We start from the raw sequence: 18,494 nt of genomic DNA, 5'->3' as shown, positions 1-18,494 counted from the left end.
TCCTCCCAGAAAAAAAGAGGGACCATGAAAACATGAAATGTTCAATACACCCATAATGTGCAGTGGGTAAAAGCGCACACTGAAAATGAATGTCTGGATGGCACTGGATGCATGTTGTTCCGACTGACTGCAACACTCAAGACAAACCCATGACAAGCCAATGAGATGCTCTAAAGTATGAGAAGGCTGTATTGTTAGAGCTGTGTAGGCATGCTGTACGTACAAAGTCTAGGCCATTCATTAAAGTAAAGGACTTTCTCACAAAATATTTCACAACTACTCTGTAAATGCACAACCACATCTAACTCTAAGCGCAGGACTCAGCTCTGTGTAGGATGAAAACCGAAAATCTAAATCACAATGAATCATTTCGAATCATAAAACAATACACACAACAATCAAGAAGCAACAGAGGTTTGTACTGAACAGCCCAACCAAGAAAACGAATCCATCGCAAATGAAAATGTTTTCAAAATGTCTTTATTTGTTTAATGCTGAACAAAATGACTACTCAACAACAGCTTTTAGGAATGGACATGTTAAGTGGAATGAAGAATTCAGGAATTCAGACAAAGTTTCCCTGGCACCTGGAGGGATGGCAAGCTGTGTTGACAAACACTGAGGAGGCTTTTAACGCCTCCCTGATGAATTCTGGTCAAGCGGGTGGAATACTAATTTGGCCAATTTTTTTTGTCCAGCTGTGGGCTTCAGTCAAAGATGCACAATACAAATCAAAAAGAGTTTATGAATCCTGCCAAAGTATGCACGTTCAGAACAGGAATTATACAGCAATGATTCTTTGCTTATATACTTATTTAAACAGTCTGAAAGGGAGGAGGGAAACATTTTAATTGTGGAAAATTGTAGTTTTTTTTAAATAATAGAAATTATTCTAAGATTAGTGTTTGACGTTTAGTCTGACATTAAGATTAACCATTGAGCATATGTTTGCAACCATATTAATCAGTTATATTGTCACACTCTTAATGTAAATTACAGGTACAATATACTGGGACTGCAAGCTGTATTTTACTGGTCTAACTGAGACTGAAAGGTGTAATTAATATCTGGTTACTCAGACTAACATACATAAAATAACCTCTCTTTCCAACTATCCATGAATAAATATGAGATTAGAGTTTAAATATTGAGATTATATAAAGTGTTTATGAAACTGAACATGGTAAACAGTGACATTTTTTACACAGTACTGTGAACAAGGTTCTTCTGACCCAGCCATACATGCAAGTCATTTTCTAATGTAGAAGTAGTTATGTTGTTAATTTGTGAGCTTGAAATCAGTTCAGATTTACACACTAAATATACAGAGAAAGGCCTGAATTTTTAGTTTTGATACATTACAATACAAGGATTGCAGCCAGGCAACTCTTAGAACATTTTGGGGTTAATTAAATGAAAACTGCTGCAAAATGTGTAATTGATTATGGTGGCAGGTTCCAAGTGGTGTATCAACATTATACTGGTTTTCTCTGGGTTCTTTAATCAAATAAAATACTTATGTTAAGCAACATATCTACCATGAGCAAATAAAATCCTAGCATAATTTTAATTAGCCTAATTCATTTTATATTATTTTTTAATTTTGAGATATACCTATAATATTAACACTATACTGAGCTATACGGAGTTGTATGGGGTCCAAATTGATGACCAGAGGTCATGTGGTATGGCAGTCAGTTCCTTATATTGCTTGCCCTGTTCCAAATTGCTTGCAACTTCTAGTAAATAATTATAATTACAAATTTCCTCAGTGCAAACAAAACATTTGAACTAAATACAATCTGAACAGTGAGGAGTCAGCTAAACTATGCATCATAGACTCAACGAGAGCATTTACATCAAAATAGCCTTTTCTAATGTAATTCTCTCAGACCATGATGGTCCATTTAAAAGGCAGGCGTGGGTGTAAAAATGCCTCTCTCCCCATGATGCATTTCTGAACACGCTGTACAGTCAGTCATCCCACTGATGTCACAGGGGGGCTTGCCAAAGACATTTTGTTAACTGACAAGACACAGCACTCTATTGCCTCCAGTCTCCGCCAAATAATTTGTAAGAAGTTTGCTCTTTGTATAACAATTTGCATATATTCATGAGCAGTCAGGCCTGGAATGCATTTCTATTCTGAACAGACTCACCATTACAAAGATTCTACTCATACTGCTAGTGGATATAATGAAATAGGAGACTTTCTCAGTGCTATTGGATATTTATAAGCACCTGCCTTCACAAGACCTGTACTGTACAAAGCAGGTACAGAACTCAATGGGAATGGGAATAGAATTTCTTCAGGTTTGGCATACTGTCAACCTCAAATCGAAATATCTCACAGGTAAGGAGAAACATACTCCCATCATATACAGAATCCTATTTGATTGTGGATAAATATTCTGGAATTTTTCAGTAGTTGACGATATCCATCTGATACGTTAAAAGGGAGTGTGCTGTTCAGCTGAAACTAACCTACCAAGGAGTGCTGGCCTGAGACTTACTTTAAACAAGCTGAACAAAGCACACGCACGTACAAACGTCTGACAACGTCAGCTTTCAGCCTTTAGTTCCAGCTTCCACAATTACTATGGAAGAATAAATAACAAGTATTGGATTTCGTTAAGATAACAATAATAACTGTGTAATAAAGGCAGAGGGTAAAGACTTTGTCCTACCTCTCCCATCCACAGAGTTATCAGGAGGAAAACATGGCTATAGTGCGAGGCTATTTGTGGCATTGAGCGAATGAACCTCAGGTCCTCTTCCGCTCCGGCAGCAGGGTTCTGTGTGCAGTGGACGCAGGATCCCTCGGAGCACCGGGATTCCATCTCCATAATATAGGCAGAGGGGCTTCTTGAAGAGTGCAGCCTACTGCTCAGAACAAGTTTGTGGAGGAGGTCCCCAGAGTGCCAGCACCCGCCCCTGATCCCATCACACGAAGGTCTGCACGGGCGTGACGGAGCGTGTAGGAGACCCCGCCCTTTCCGAGGAGGAGGAGACAGAGCGATTGGTCACCTCCCGCTGCAGCTCCTCCACCCGCTTCTGCAACTCCGCCCGCTTGGCCAGCAGCTCCTTGTATCGTTGGTGCAGGGGTTCCTGGGAAAAAAGAAAGAAACAGGCACACAACACACCTAAAACCACAGCATTACACAACAGCTTGTTGTGAGTGAACATAATTTTTCCCTGTCCACTGTCACCCAGACCAGGGTTTCAGCTCACCTGCGGCCTCATGCGAGGGTTCCAGCGGATGTAATACCCCACCCACAGCTCCAGGTGGCGCATGCTGACCACTGGAAAGAGCACGTGGTTGGAGTAGTTGACGTACAGGGGGTTTGTGAAATCTTCCAGCTGGCTGTTTATGTAAGACCACAGCGAGACAGTCCTCTTTGGCAGGTCCTGGAAAAAAACATTAAAACAGGGCTGTAAAAGATACGTTTTACAGTGTCTGATAAACAAAATATTGACATTAAAAGACAATACTTCAGCTTAAGAAAACAACATGAACAAAGTTCATGGTAGGCTTATAAACATGCTGGACATGCTTTTATATTATGCAGTTATTTAGTGACATCTAGAACAGCACGCCAAGAGTTCAACATGTAACATTTAGACTTTAGTTAGGCTCCTGATTACAAAAGCAGATGTATATTTTTGAACACAACCACTCACAACCACACATTATCCATGTAGTAAATGCAACCCAAAACTGCCAACATCTTTAAATGACATCAAGTCCAGAAGTTGTTATTATTATTATTATTATTACTAATAATACATAATCCAGTTAATCTATTTTAAGAGTATTGCGTGATAGTGGACAAAAACTGGTGATGTAATCCTAAACCTTTCTTTCAGGTACAGTTCCTTTTCGGAACAATGCTCTCAATGAATATTAGCACTCAAATTGAGCCACAGCTCAAGGTAATGTACATGTATAACAGCAGGAAGGTGCTCTTACATCCTTTACTCTATGCTGCTCACAGTTACACAGGAAGGTCCCAAAAAGGCAGCTGTAGAGGTGGTCCAAGATGGTGACCAAGAAGTACTCGTTGAATTCAAAGGCTGCCGGGAACTACATACAAAAACATCCAGACACAAAGTGCTTATAACGTTGCATATCATATAAAGTATTTTTACAGATGCAACCCTATCAAAGCCATCCCAAGTTGTGTCATAGTGCCTTACCTGTCTGGTCATCTGCCACACACAGTCAATGAACTGCACAAAGATGGGCGAGCGGTCTGCATCAGTGTGGTTTTTATCCCCATGACCAATCCTCTGCAAGGGACAAGGTCACATGACAGATCTGTGGCTGTCCTGAAACTCACAGAATTTTGAAAAGGTACCACTTGCTTAATTGCTAGATAGTATTTGCTGAAGGGGGGAATCATTAGACCAAATGGATTCCTTCTACAGTATTTCAAATTACATTAACCCGAAGACCATGAACACAATTAAAATTAACAAACACTGTAGTAAGTATTGCTATTATGTGTTTTGATCTGGTTTGGTTTGAAAAAGAAGGGTTTGAATAGGACAATCATATAATCTGTCATATTCACTGCATCATAACCATGGTTATAAAGGTAAAAAGGAAAAGAAAAAACACACCACAAACCCACAGAAAAAAATAAATCTCATTACCTCTGTGTTCAGTGTGTCAAACAGATTATTACATTGCCTGTAAAAGGAACTGAGACTGCCAAGGACTGTTGCACAAGGTCAAATAACATGTAACAGGAAATGGGAAGCTCCCCATAACTGATGGACATGGTCATGTGACCCCTAACAGGAAGCCATGAGCTGCAAAGGTCTGGTGGGTATGGTAACATGACCTATAACAGGAAGTGTCAGGCCGTTCAAGGCCGTGTGTAAGGGAAGTATACCAGCTGGAAGCGATGACCAAAGCTCAGCCACTCTTTTTCCAGGAGGACTTGAAAGCCACGGATAGTGCGGTAGTAGCCGTCCAGCATCAGCATAGCAAGGGACGTGAGCTGTGCGGTGCGGTCCCAGCCATCACTACAGTGAACCACCACTGATGTCTTCCCAGATTCCACCTTGTCTGCAATACGTAGCGCCCCCGCCAGGATCAGCTATACAGGGTCAGACAGGTCAGTGAATGAGGTAGAACTAATTGGGGAGGATCTTTTAGTAGTTCTTTCAAACTTGCCTAAAACTGTCCCTCACTTTGAAGCGTTGCTTGCCCATGTCGGAAAATATTCCCTCCATGGCAAGTACAAAATCAGCCACTAATAACAGAACTGATCTCTTACTCTTTCTTCCTTTGGTTCATCCTGTTCCCTCATAGCACTCCCAAGCCCAAGTGCCCTCACCTTTATGTGTTCCAACCAATGGGTGGACTCCAGGTTTGACAGCCAATGAGATTCCTCAATATTGGGGTATACCACCTCCTTTAGCTTGCGCAGGGACTCACGCATCACATGGATGTTGTGTATGTCCAGAAACACCAGCTCTGCATTTTGATACGCATCCTCGCTCTCATACCCACCCCCTTTCATCTGCAACAGATTTACACACACATGACAGTAAAATCAGACAGCAGGTGCTACTGTATATTCTCAGTAAAATGTAAGAACAAGTAAAGGCGTGGTGGGGAGCTTGCCTTGTTTGCTGCAGCATTGACACTGGGTCTTGCATCAAAGATGAAGAGTTTGTGGGACTGGGCATTGGCGTCCATGATGGCTTGCAGGTACTTCTCATCCTCCTTGCTACGTTTGCCGTTGACGCCCACCATGGGCTGGCTGCAGCGTGTCACCGTGGCCTGGCTCTCTGGGTGGATCCAGGAGAGCACCTGGGGACCAGGCAAAACCCCAGTAACATGACTGACATACCTTATTACAGGGGAGGAGCCACTGCACTAGAGCAAGTTCTACAGGAGGAAGGGACGGCACTGTACGAACAGGATAACAGGGTTAATGGAAATATGTTGGGGGGTGGGCACTTACTGGAATTCTACCCTTGGCTCTGAAGGCTGCCACTCTCTTCAGCTCCTCATCAGGAATGTTGACAGGCACCACCAGGGTGGCCGGGTAGGTGTCACACAACTCATACTGGTCATTTACCTTTGTGATTCTCCAGCTTTCATTGGGCAAGCCCTGCCACAGCAACCACACACATGGCACAAGCAATTCAATTCCTCAAAATGCACACACACACACCTTCAGGACAGATGATGAAAACCTCTACAAACACCTCCCTCAAACACACCATGGTACACAGATTATACAAAAGCAGCATACTTAGCATGAAGGAAAAATGAGAGGAATTCAGAGGTCTGCTCACCTGTCTCTTGTATTCTGAGAGAGCATCATATACTTTCCAGCCATTCTCTGGGAAAATCTGCCCATATTCAAAGGCAAAGATTTGCTGGAACACAAACAAAAACTACAGTGAGTATCAGTACACAACGGGGTAACATCAGCCACAAGGGAACAGCCATGGAGGTGTCTTACCATGCCATTGGAGACAGGGAATGCATATTTCATCAAGACCTCAAATATGGACTTTTTTAGTGAGTCTTCTGGCTGTTTGTGTGCAAAGCGAAGATTCCTGATGTCCTGAGAAGAGAGAGTTAGATTGGTTACATGACAAAATAAATATACCAGCACATGCTGTCCATCTGTGAGGAGTCTTGTTTAACATTGTGACTTGAGAGTTTTAATCTTCTTGACCACATAACAGTACTAGCAGCAATGAAGTTTCAGGCCCTGGAATCAGTCATAAATTTGAGATCTTTGGTCTGTCTTGAATCATTTATTAAACAGTTGAAGTAACCGTGCATGACTGACAGGTTCTCCATATAAAGACAATCTACTGTTTCCCACGCTCACCTTGCACACCAGACCGTATGACACCTCACCACGGCTCGATGCACCACCAATCTTCTCCACCCGACTGATCACACCCAGAGGAAGATCCTGGACAAACGCTGGGTCCTGTGAACCCAGACGGTTTTCATCAAAACCTGCCTTTGATACTAATACAATGAGTCAATATTCACTCCATACATGAAGCCGTTTCTTAAAAAACAATCACCTCCTTTAGACCAAATATAAACAGCTACTGTAATGAGTATACCCTGTCCGTGCATTTGAAGAATAGTCTGTAATTGGTGACCGTCACTGTCCCTCGAATGGCACCGAGAAAGGGGCAGATGTAAGTAACATCTTTGGCTGCAGCGAGAAGGAAAAATCACATTGATTGGAAAATAGTAGCGCAATTTCACTCATTTTTAATGTAGATATGAATAACCAAGTTCCTTTCTGCAGCACTGAGTGTCCATAATTTCAAACCTTTGCTCAGATGCTTTGAAATTATAGTATGGTAACAATACATTTTAAGAACTGTAGCACCCTGAAGGCTTACAGCTACATTGTCAAATGACAAAACATGACATCTGTACAACAAACAGTGTGTATCGAAATATTGATACAATTACAGGCATATACATAAGGGGAAAAACACACTGGTATTAGTCCAAGTGTCCATTTGATGACCTACCTGTGTCCTGTACAGTCTCCTTTGGAAGCAATTGTGGTTCTTCTTGAGCAAGTTTATTAGCATCCCTGAGCAACTAGTGTCAGAGAACAAGTATTGAGTCATCAATAAAGCCAGTACACACACTTCTACACCTAACAGTAGCATTGTATAACCACACTGAAGGAGCCGCCGAAAAGCTTTTAAGGCACAGCACTCTTTAGGCACCTCGCTTTGTAAAAACCATTTATAAAGTTATAAAGGAACACACAGCAACTTTCATTTTTCATTTCTGCTTAGACCGCTAACAGTTAGCTGTAGAGGAAATCATCTCCTTAAACTGAGATTAAAAATAAGATTAGATTGTTACATCTAATCAAGAAATTGTATATGAGATTGTCAACTCACGCTGACAGATTAATTTAATTTCAGACTGCATTAACAAATATTTTAGATACTTGCAGGCCTTTAAAAAGAGTCTGTTTCTTAACAAATGAGACCATGTGATACCTGTTTTAATCAAAGAAAAACTGACATGCATTTTGCAGGAGATAACATTCAATAAAATATTACCTTGGCATCTACTTTAGTCCTGCTCTGTGGACGAAGAAAGAACAGTCTGACATTCAAAATAACCAATAAAATAAGAGTAACACGACGATTTATTATGACATGTCAATTCATTTTATGACTGCATTTAAATGCTGTCCTTACTAATGTCATCATTTCCCTCATCTTGGATCAACGGAAGTTAATTGATGCTTGTGGCTAAGTAGTACCCACCCGTAGCTCTGGGGAGAACTCCGCAGAAGTAGACACGGAGTCTGATGAAAGAGCCGAGGGAGCCTTGGCGTGCGACGATCGGTCAGATCGGGAGGTGGACGTACTACACGGAACGGACGATTGGAACAAGCACACATCAGAAGCTAACATGACAGTAAACAATAGTCTACAAACACCAACACACACTCACTGAAAAAAATAGCATTGGTCTCGTACTGGGGTGTCCAATCGTATCCTAGTCCGTGTGGGACTCCACGTATTCCACTAAGACACCTGATTCTACATCTTGCTTGAATACTATGACTCGTTAATTAGTTGAATCAGGAGTAGTACTGGGGTAAACACAAAAACCTACGCCCACATCGGTCCTTTTCGGATAAGACCCATGGTCTAATCGTAAACTAAAACAATTAGCTATGTATATATATATATATATATATATATATATATATATATATATAGCAATATGGTACGATTAGCGAACAATGTTACACAGTTAATGAGTTTGACAATCAGTAACCTACAACAGACCATTTCCACTCTAAACTCTAGTAGTCAACGCTACAGACTAATGTTAAACTATAGTACAGCTAAACTTAGCCTATTGCGAAAATGATGATAATTTTACATATAATATAACTCATCAGCTAATGATACATCACGAGTTAACTGACGTACGTTAAGTTATTCGGTACTGGAAACCACGTCAGGATTGTGTGGTCATGGTGTTCACGGCGTACGAATTTCAGAAGACAGAATAGCAAAACCAAAAGATAGCCAAGCCATCTGCTAGCTTGCTATATTAATTTTGAACTGCCCGGGAGATGGATCTGTGACATATGTGAAGCCAGCTAATCAGAATGCACGACAAACTATGTATGCAGATTTAGTTTTTCTTCTTAAGCATGACACTAGTTCAAGAAAGTAATCAAGACGGCGTCTTCGAACTGTTGTTGATCAACTTTATGCCAACTAGCGAGCTAGTGCTATAAAGCTAGCTAAACCCTACCTGGACAGCGAATCCACACTTGGCTGTCTAGAAGAGGACTGTTTCGACCCAAGACTGTCAATACTTCCGCTCTTCTCCATTTTTTAACACTGAAGTCCAGTTTCCCGTTTCAGGTATCCCAGTAATTTGCGGTGTGAATAGACAGCAACTGTATAAAAGTTGTTTCGCCTCCAAACTGCGGAACACTGGTCTCATCGGGTACAGGAAGCTGCCATCTTTTCCCAGCGTTCCCGATATTAACAGGGGTGTGGTTTGTTTTCGTCCTGTCTCTGCTTTGAGAGGGGGCACAGCCTTAGGGCACAGCGGATGCGACTGTACAAATAGATCTTGTATCGTTTTGGTTTAGGCACAATAAAAGAAAGCCATCAATAGCCCTTTTCGGGATAGGTAGTTACGGTGGTTAATCAAAGGCAATCTGAGGACGGTTTTTCCTGTTTTCCTCATTCAAGTATTAATGCAAATTCCTTTGCAAATGACCTTAATCGTCCTTAACTAAAAGGATGGCGGTCGTGGAAATGGATGGGTTGTCCCAGGGCCACTAATCATAAACACATTAATTTATCATAACAGAGGAGTGAGTAACACTGAAAACATAATAACATATATGGACCACTTTATATCCTTAGCCTATATGAATATACCTCTGGACTATGAATGACCACATTCCCTTCATTTGGTAAATGAAAAAAAAAAAAAAAAAACTCAGGGCCAAGTTACATTAAATTATTTAGGAAACATTGGGTAGCATTGTTTTGAAGAGAGCTTGATTAATTTGTGTGAGCTAAGATAACCAATATTGTTTGTTAGCCTCATTTTGATATCAATACTTTCAATGGCAGATTTAGATGACCAAATACATGCAATATCATTCAATTTGTGAAATTTTTTATTAAGTTGCTTTGTTCATTGTCCGTTTGAGCACAAAATATTCATACACACACCCTGTACAGCATCAACATAAAGAACATTTACAAATTATAACAGAATGAGACATCAATCAGACTTATTTGCAATATCAAAGAGAAATAAAACATTCTACATGTCTGGAAAAGTCCTTAGTGTTAGTCATCAAAGTTTTTTCAATTAAATGTTATATTTAGTGTGAATTGCTATAATTCCGGATCTTGAAAAATTATGTTTGGACATCCCTGAAAACGTTTCTCTTTCACTTTTGGAATGTTGGTGAACTGTAAAACCCAATCAAGCAGAAAAAATCAAACAACAGTAGGTACAACGACATGCTAACCATATAGGTACAGCAGTGCAATCACATAGGAAAAAGCCCTGTGAAGAAATGAAAAAGTATTTGAAAAATGTCAATATACCCCTGATATATATTGAGATAAGACTAAGAGAAATTAAATACATATCACATATTTGGCACTGGCAATGGCCTCCCCTTTCTGGTAGGACTGGGAAACAAATCCAAATGTATTTAATAAAAAAAACACGTACAAATGAGCACATTTAAAATGGACTATTACAAATACTGGAGTATCCACAGTTAAGTCACGCCCAATGCAGTTAGCATTTTGCATTAATGAAAAGGCAGAAGGAAACAAGACAGGAAGTAGCATAAGCCTCAAACAATGATTGAAACCACATGGAGGGATATGCAAGATTAGTTCAAAGTATCTGAGTTTAATTTCAAGGACACCCAAGGTTGTTCTCGGAAATACCTATCATTATAACACATGGAAAATACCAAACTGGACCTGGAAACGTTTAAATCCCATAGTATTTCAAAAGGAATCTCAGTTAAAGTGCTTCAAGACTGTACTTTGCAACATTTACAAAGCATTATAAGGCTGACTTGCTGACAAATGCAATGCCAGTCCAGACATTCCCTCCATTTAAAGTTTTCCAAAAGAATGGCTGCCCTTGAAAGCAAAGAAAGGCAATGCAGGAACATGTAATGTATCTGTTCTTGTAGCCACAAGAGGAAGTGGCCTACCCATTCCCAACTCTCAACAAGATTACTGAATACATGATATAGAAAATGTATTTAATTGATGTTTTTTTCATATCTGTGTCTTGTAATGTTCTGAATGTCTTTTTATATCTTGTACTAAATAGTATACATGGCAGGTCCTGAATATAAAGAAAGTAATTTTATGATTTAATGGATGCAATTTTAGCATTTATAGAGGTGTCAGAAGACATTCCTTAGAGAAATATCTCAAAATTTGAGACGAAAACAAGTAACATCTAATATATGTCAGAATATATTTAATATATTATTATTATTATAATTATTGACACTTCCATATATGATCAGATGCATAAAATATGTTTTTAGTACATGCAGAGCCACGTTTATGAAAGTGGCAATAATTTATATATGTAATATCTGACAATGTTTTTTTATTTATTTTTTTACATATAATCAAATATATTTCTTGTATTTGCATTTCTTATTGAAACATATATTGACATTACTACTTAAATGACTATGGCCTGTGTAAACACACTAATCTTCACATAATTATAAGAGCACTCATGGTTACACGGCATGAGCAATATCGTCAAATACCCATATGCACTTATGATCACACTGAGCACAGCAGGTGCAACATCATGACTTATCCACAATTTACAATAACATGACCACTACATGTGCAATATTATCAAATATCTATGTATACTCCTCAATAGGAATTAAACACCAGAATACTGGACTCACCGTAATCTGTGTATTGTCTTGTATTAATTGTATAGATAAAGGCCTTGATTACTGTTTGTCTCTTCTGTGTTGCATACTGATAAGTCTTCCCAACATGTTGATTTAAATAAGAAAAAATAAATATAATTTTCTATTCTTAAGCGCTTTTTTTTAGAACATTTGTATGTATTTTCTCCAGTCAATGTTAAACAACATATACTGTACCAATGCAAATATATACAAACACAGAGTCTTTCAATCCAAAGGCAGGTCAGACATGGTAAGGCAAGCCAATATTCCATACATAATGTAAGATTGACTTCAGAATGACAGAGCCTACAGCCGTCATCAAAAAATATATTTACAACCACTTTCATCAAATCTACAGACATTTGCATTGCTAGATAAGAGCACTATTTCCTCACCCTGATATCCTGTCTTACTGTGTGTGTATTTTAAATGTATTTAACAGTCAAAGAATAGTGTGGGCATTACATAAACACCCCAAAGTTGTTATTATGATAATTCAATGTTCTTAAAGGGACTTAGTCATATTCTGTCACAATCATATTCTTTCAGTATGATTATGTAATCACAAAAAAAGCAATCCACTTTAAAATGATTTATAAAATTGATGTAGAGTACTTTCATGTTGAAATGTTCTTTACTAAACTAGTTATAATGCCAAGGGTTGTCCATTAACAAAATCCCAACATCTTTGTATCAGCATTTTATAGGTTTTTGTGTGCATGATAGGCATGAGAGAAAAAGTAGGCCTACACATGCAGCACAAATGTTGGAGTAAAAAGAATGAAATACAGATGCTTGATTGTCACACTGTCTCATTTAAAAGGTGCAGTGTGTAAGCTTAGAGAAATGGGCAAGAGAGAGCTAGATTTATTTCTGTTTGCATCAGATATATCTCAATCTATCGTTTTCTACTAGCTAGCTAGCTTTAGCACTATCTCTGCACTATCTCTGCTCTGCTCTTATCTGTGTAGCCCCATCCTGCCTGCTCTGGCAGCACTGTGATTGCACAACAGGATTGACAGGCAGGTAGGGAAGCCTCCTTGCAGAGAGCTGTCCTGATTGGTTGTTAAGATTCTGGCGCAGTGAAATTTTGAATGGCCGATTTCAGTGCCTGAGGCTTTCCGACTAGATATACGGAAATATAATCAAATCTGAACAAAAGTGTTCTAAAACAAACTTACATGCCATACCTTTAAGAGTACTAGATCAATATCAAAACTGACAAATGTACTTTTTGCAAAAGAACTTAATGAAAAGTAAAATGAAATGAGAAGGTGGTGTTCAAAATGTATCCCCTAGATGAAACATAAAATACAAATAACCTACATGCAGCATATTTTCTTAATTTAAAATATTGAACAGGTTGTACTCACCGCACTAGAATTAGCATTAAAGTCAACAAGTTTTCACCACAGTTTGTCAGAGCACATAGAATTATTCCTGTTAAAGTAAACATTGATGAACAGTATTCACAGGGTGTTTGTAGAAAATATTTCACAGATGCCTGTATCTTAGCGCAGTGCCTCCAGGCAACCCACTTTCAATGACTGCAACAACATTCTGCTATTAGCACTACTGTGGCTCCAAAATGTCTGTGCGGTTAATGGAAACTGTCTCTCTCTCTGTCACAAATGTATGCCGCTACAGATTGCTGCACATACATATTTTATGATGTCTTTGTGCGCATGTTGGTCACGGGGTCTGTGTGTCCCCTTCATTCTCTGTGAAGCCGTTTGCCCGCGGACCATCTCTGCCCTCCTGCTCCTGCATCTGCTCGCACTCCTCATCCAGGAAATCCAGCGAGTTGTTGCTAGGCAATCCGCGAATGTTGAACTTGTGGGAAACCTTGGTCCACTGCTCGCAGTTGGCCGCCACCCTCTCGTAAAGCTCTGCCGACCTGGGGAAAATGTCCTGGAGGAGCCTTTTTCAGAAGAACAGGGGACGGGGATGCAGAGAGACGTTCAGTGCTAAGTCAGCTCTAACAGAGTTTAAATGTATACTCTATCAGTGTAAAATGTGCTCTGATTTAACGCAAAACATTTTACAGTGCAGGCACAGATAAAATTTGTATGTGCGGTTGCATTTAGGAAAGCACCATAATCTCATCAGCAACACCATTATCATCAGGGTCATCCTCATTTGCTCAGCACTGAGCCACAGACAGTATTCTTACATTTTCCCCTTCCTTTGCTATACTACATTAAATGATTGTCACTGTCATTGACAAAAGTTATTCAGCAGTAACTATGACGTCCAAATACACCTAAATACAATGTGTATCCATTGGATGGCTATGTCATGGTGTAGGCCTCTCACTTGTAGATGGGCATAGCAATATGCTCCATGAAGCTTGTCTGCAGCTCAGGAATATATGCCTTCTCCCTGTCCATCATCTCACTGGGGCGGTTCCCCATAGCCTTTTCCTGCAGTTGCATATGCAAGCACACAGATTTCAAAGAACAAGAAAGCACACATATTAACTTATTAACAACACACTAGGATAAAATGATCATTTACGTGAACGTCATTTGCATGCGATCCATGCTAATTATGTTGGAAGCTGCTGTTAACCGAAAATTTTTTTAAAAAAATTGCCAAATACATGAACTCCTACTACAGTAAGAAAACAAAAACAGAAAAGAGGATGATGGTTGAGTTAATCTATCAGTTGATTCAAGCAATACTGCACCATGTTGGGAAACTACAGTTTTTTGGTCGAAAAGAATAATGTGAACAATACTCAATTCTACTTAAAAATGACTTTTGAGAAAAGCACAGTGTACCCACCAGGTCCCCTTGAGAAAAGAATTCCTTGTAAATAAGTTCCTATAGAAAGAAAATGCATTTTAGTTCACATGGACTGCATCTAGGTGACAGACCCATCAGCAACAAATAAATGGAAGGATATTTAGTGCAATTGATATTCCACTGGGAAACAAATTTAGAATATACGCTATTTCAAATTATAGGTCATGTGCCAATACCATTAGCCATGTCAGTATGCATTTACATTTGTTCTTTTAATGCATTTTAATGCATTTTTGTGTGCAAATGGTAACGGACCAAAGAGCTATGGCAGAATTATGGCAGCAGTGCTCATTCAGAAAAGCTCATGGGCTCATGTGTCTTGTCAGTTGTTTCTTTAAGAATTTGTGTCATCTCTTCCTCCAAGTGGTGTTACTTGTACTATTTGTGCAATACCAGCTGATTTGGTGCATCATGTCTGTCAAACATTTTGGTGCATAACGACCAAGACCACATGCAGACACATGCAGAGTAGGGGGTTCATTCACTTAGCCTCATAAATTTATAATGGAATAAGATTTTCATGTGTCCTGTCATCACGGCTGTAAAGTTTGTCAAAAAGAATATATGAAAAATAAATATCAATCAATGTCTAATATACAGAAGGGGCTTTGAGGACTCAGCGGCCAGGACGTAGTCTCACTTACTGCAATCTTCCTGGTCGTCTTCCAGTCCTTGGTCTGGTCGGAGAGGTCGCAGGAGGTCATGAGCAAGCAGAGCAGGAGGCTGTGGTGGTGACGGTTCTTTGGGTTGTAGCCCTCTGCGATGAAACAGAAACAGAGATGTCAGAGAAAGGACATCTATGAGGGGATAAAACAATTATTCTAGGCTGTGCAGACCTCCTGACCCTCTGCTTACATCTCCGCAACCTTACCTCCAACATACAACATCTCTGCTGGTCGAGCTTCAGAATATGCACTGATATTTTGATTCTCACATTTTTGTGAGTCCCAGTCTATCTTTACTTCCTAAGGGTTATATCAGCATCATATTAAAATCAGACACTCAAGTAACAACGGCTCTATAAAATCTCAACAGATAAAGTCTATTAGAATTAAACTACACAATGTTTCCCATATGAGAGCTTAAGCAGAGGTCCTGATGCATTCATGATTGGCTATTGCAAAGTAAGTGGTTCCCCAATGACCCAGAGTAATAACCAATATGTAGTTCTAAAAATGACCTTCAAAGCTACTTCCTGTTTAGCTGACTGCACAAATCCCTCTCTCTGCTCCCAATCTCAGATGACATCTGTGAGCATTCAGACATGTTACATGTTGGGGAAACTGAACTAATTTAACATCTTCACGTCATCCAATAAGAAATGCTTTAGTGATTTTGATTGAGCTGTATGTTCATTTGTTTCTGGTCTTGATAAAACCTTGTTGCTACTGAAATTGACCTTCAGCCACTTTCTGCAGGTCCTGGAAAATGCGCAGGTGATGAGCAAGATCTGTAGCCAGAATGATGTCCCTCATTAAGTCCAGCATTCTCTGGTAATCCTGATAATACAACAACACAAGAAGAGTGGCAGCCTTGTTCACATTCCTTCAAAGGCAAATGAACCACAATAAAAAATGTGAACCACAGTAAAATGGTGCATGTTTGTGCATAAATGTTTATTTCTTTTTCCCTCTTTTGTATCACCTGCCCTGCATCTTGTACTGACCTTTCTTGAGAATTTGTCAAAGATGTTGCAGCCCTGGGTGTTGAGGATAGCAATTGCTTGTGCAAAGTGGTGTCTCTGCCAAGATAAACAAATCTTGTCAGACAGTAAAACTGTAGCTTGGTAACTATCCATTAGATGGCAGCAGAATCAAATAGGAAATCTGATCCTTTCTGCAGCAAAAGCATGTAATATGAGTTCTGGACTAGACCAAAATGCAGCATTCATGATTTTATTTCAGGTGTTAAATATGCGTATGCAACACAGCATTCTGTGAAACCTGGAAGAACATCTGAATTCTATTTTCACTTGCAACGGTAGATTTAACATTATCACACTCCATTGAACACAAAGAACCATTTACTACACATGTTTGCGACAAATGCACCGTGTTACGTGATTGGCTCAATTTGTGTCGGAGGTGGGAGCATTACCTCCATGACGGAACCCTCTGAACTATACAGGCCAGCCAATACAGATTGCTGAAGAGCAGTAGACAGGAGAGAAATACACAAAATTCAAAACAAACTCTTTTTTTTAATAAATTGTGAATAATATCACTGGAAACAACGGATGGGGTGAGTCCTCACCGATGCCACCTGAAAGGAGTTGTTGGTTCCTCTGTGATCCAGGTCATGACACATGCAGGACACGAAGAGGGCAAAAATCTCAATGTCACTGCAGGAAACAAACATTCCAATTATTACACTCAAACAAATTAATTTTTACAATCCTCAGAGAAACCACAACTAAATTTATTGAAAATGTTTGGCGTACAATCTCTGACTTGGACAAAGTAAACCCAAACATTTTCCATAAATGTTGTTATGACATCAAGTGCAGCAGCTCAGAGAACTGTCAATCACACTGAGTTAATGGTGTCATTTGTTGGTGTCACACTGCTCATGATCACATTTCTATTGTGTAATAATCAACGATTCACATTTAAAAGATTCCAGCATTTTTAGTACCAATTCTCATTGGATACATAGCACTGCTGGCATTTTAAAAAATGAATAGTTTAGATTATTTTATAGTAATAAACACTATACATTTAAAAGATGTCAGCATTTTTAGGACACATTTTTATTGGAAGCATAGTGCAACTGTGCTTCATATTAATGTGCTCAGTCAAGATATTTGCCGAGAGTCACAAAAGACAGTGCATGTTGAAATATGAAAGTGAAGATCTAGTAAATGTATTTACTCCAGGTAGTTGCTGAGCTGCAGGTTCTTGCAGAGCAGATAGCAGAAGTGTGAGACAGAGAAGGCGTGCATCCAGTTGTGGTATGGGGGGTCTCTGTAGCCCTTCTTCACCATCAGACAGAACCTTCCAGGAAATAGACATATATAGAAGTGAATACGTTTGTTGATAATTAGAATGGGCCATTCAGCCTGTCAACCACATTATTTTTCATATCGGCTAGATAGATTGGCACTTTGTCACATCTTGTTTTGAATGCCCCAAAGGGTTTCTGCTGTCCTCTGTTGAGAATTCTGATGAACTATACCAAGCATGAAAAACTGAAAAATACTGCCTAAGACTTGCACCTACAGGCACAACTGGCACAACTAAATCGACAATACTACAGACATCATTGCGTGCAACACTCAATCAGCCAAATGCAAGCAGTGTCATTCTACAAACACAGTAACCTGTTATAACTGTAACAAACCCTATACATTGTAGATGTGATACATAATCACATACCACAGCGAACATATGCAAATAATCACAAACCAAATAATTCTATGGAAGAAAACTTGGTACGGCACTGCATATCTACATGTTTTATTACTATTGGGCTTCAACAACAATATGATAGAATACACAAAGTAACCTTATAATGGCACCAATTTGCATGGTTTTATATTTCAGTATGGGAGTTAAGTAATTTCCCAGTAATGCAGTATGTATTTTGCATTTGACAGATCTTGTCAGGTTATTGACACACTATATAATTCATGAGAATGCCTTAAAGGATTCACTAATGTTATCCGATATGCAGGATTTGCTCCCAACGCCCTTC

The 18,494-nt window shown here is 39.4% G+C and overlaps 2 protein-coding genes across 2 annotated transcripts in view; both read right to left on the bottom strand.

The window, feature by feature from the left end:
• Nucleotides 1-464: 464 nt before the first annotated feature.
• Nucleotides 465-9,556, bottom strand: mtmr2 (myotubularin related protein 2). The gene is made up of 16 exons (XM_035433486.1): nucleotides 9,302-9,556; nucleotides 8,293-8,395; nucleotides 8,083-8,106; nucleotides 7,534-7,606; nucleotides 7,111-7,205; nucleotides 6,864-6,968; nucleotides 6,486-6,590; nucleotides 6,316-6,399; nucleotides 5,979-6,128; nucleotides 5,636-5,824; nucleotides 5,346-5,531; nucleotides 4,899-5,105; nucleotides 4,198-4,290; nucleotides 3,971-4,084; nucleotides 3,232-3,408; nucleotides 465-3,108 (listed from the first exon to the last, which is right to left on the bottom strand). The coding sequence occupies exons 1-16, from the start codon at nucleotides 9,379-9,381 to the stop codon at nucleotides 2,944-2,946; spliced, it is 1,950 nt and encodes a 649-aa protein (XP_035289377.1). The 5' UTR covers nucleotides 9,382-9,556; the 3' UTR covers nucleotides 465-2,943.
• A 613-nt stretch (nucleotides 9,557-10,169) lies between these two features.
• LOC118236738 (cGMP-dependent 3',5'-cyclic phosphodiesterase-like) overlaps nucleotides 10,170-18,494 on the bottom strand; it is a 69,574-nt gene continuing 61,249 nt past the window's right edge. Inside the window, exons 23-31 of the mRNA XM_035435337.1 lie at nucleotides 17,672-17,794; nucleotides 17,055-17,142; nucleotides 16,899-16,946; nucleotides 16,468-16,542; nucleotides 16,201-16,300; nucleotides 15,446-15,558; nucleotides 14,781-14,819; nucleotides 14,310-14,416; nucleotides 10,170-13,914 (exon numbers count right to left, since the gene is read on the bottom strand). Coding sequence (XP_035291228.1) covers nucleotides 13,686-13,914; nucleotides 14,310-14,416; nucleotides 14,781-14,819; nucleotides 15,446-15,558; nucleotides 16,201-16,300; nucleotides 16,468-16,542; nucleotides 16,899-16,946; nucleotides 17,055-17,142; nucleotides 17,672-17,794 — 922 coding nt within the window. The 3' untranslated portion in view covers nucleotides 10,170-13,685. The remainder of the gene's footprint in view (nucleotides 13,915-14,309; nucleotides 14,417-14,780; nucleotides 14,820-15,445; nucleotides 15,559-16,200; nucleotides 16,301-16,467; nucleotides 16,543-16,898; nucleotides 16,947-17,054; nucleotides 17,143-17,671; nucleotides 17,795-18,494) is intronic.

The sequence above is a fragment of the Anguilla anguilla genome, chromosome 9, assembly GCF_013347855.1.
Source record: "Anguilla anguilla isolate fAngAng1 chromosome 9, fAngAng1.pri, whole genome shotgun sequence".
Lineage (NCBI taxonomy): Eukaryota > Metazoa > Chordata > Actinopteri > Anguilliformes > Anguillidae > Anguilla > Anguilla anguilla.
This window is presented reverse-complemented; position numbering and strand designations above follow the sequence as displayed.

What these genes read in the sequence shown, in the direction of transcription:
- mtmr2 (XM_035433486.1), bottom strand. Translation starts at nt 9,381, where the DNA reads ATGGAGAAGAGCGGAAGTATTGACAGTCTTGGGTCGAAACAGTCCTCT. An exon ending in GGAGACTGTACAGGACACAG is followed by an intron (nt 7,206 to 7,533) that starts GTAGGTCATCAA and finishes TTCTCGCTGCAG; the next exon opens with CCAAAGATGTTACTTACATC. An exon ending in ACCCTCGCATGAGGCCGCAG is followed by an intron (nt 3,109 to 3,231) that starts GTGAGCTGAAAC and finishes CTTTTTTCCCAG; the next exon opens with GAACCCCTGCACCAACGATA.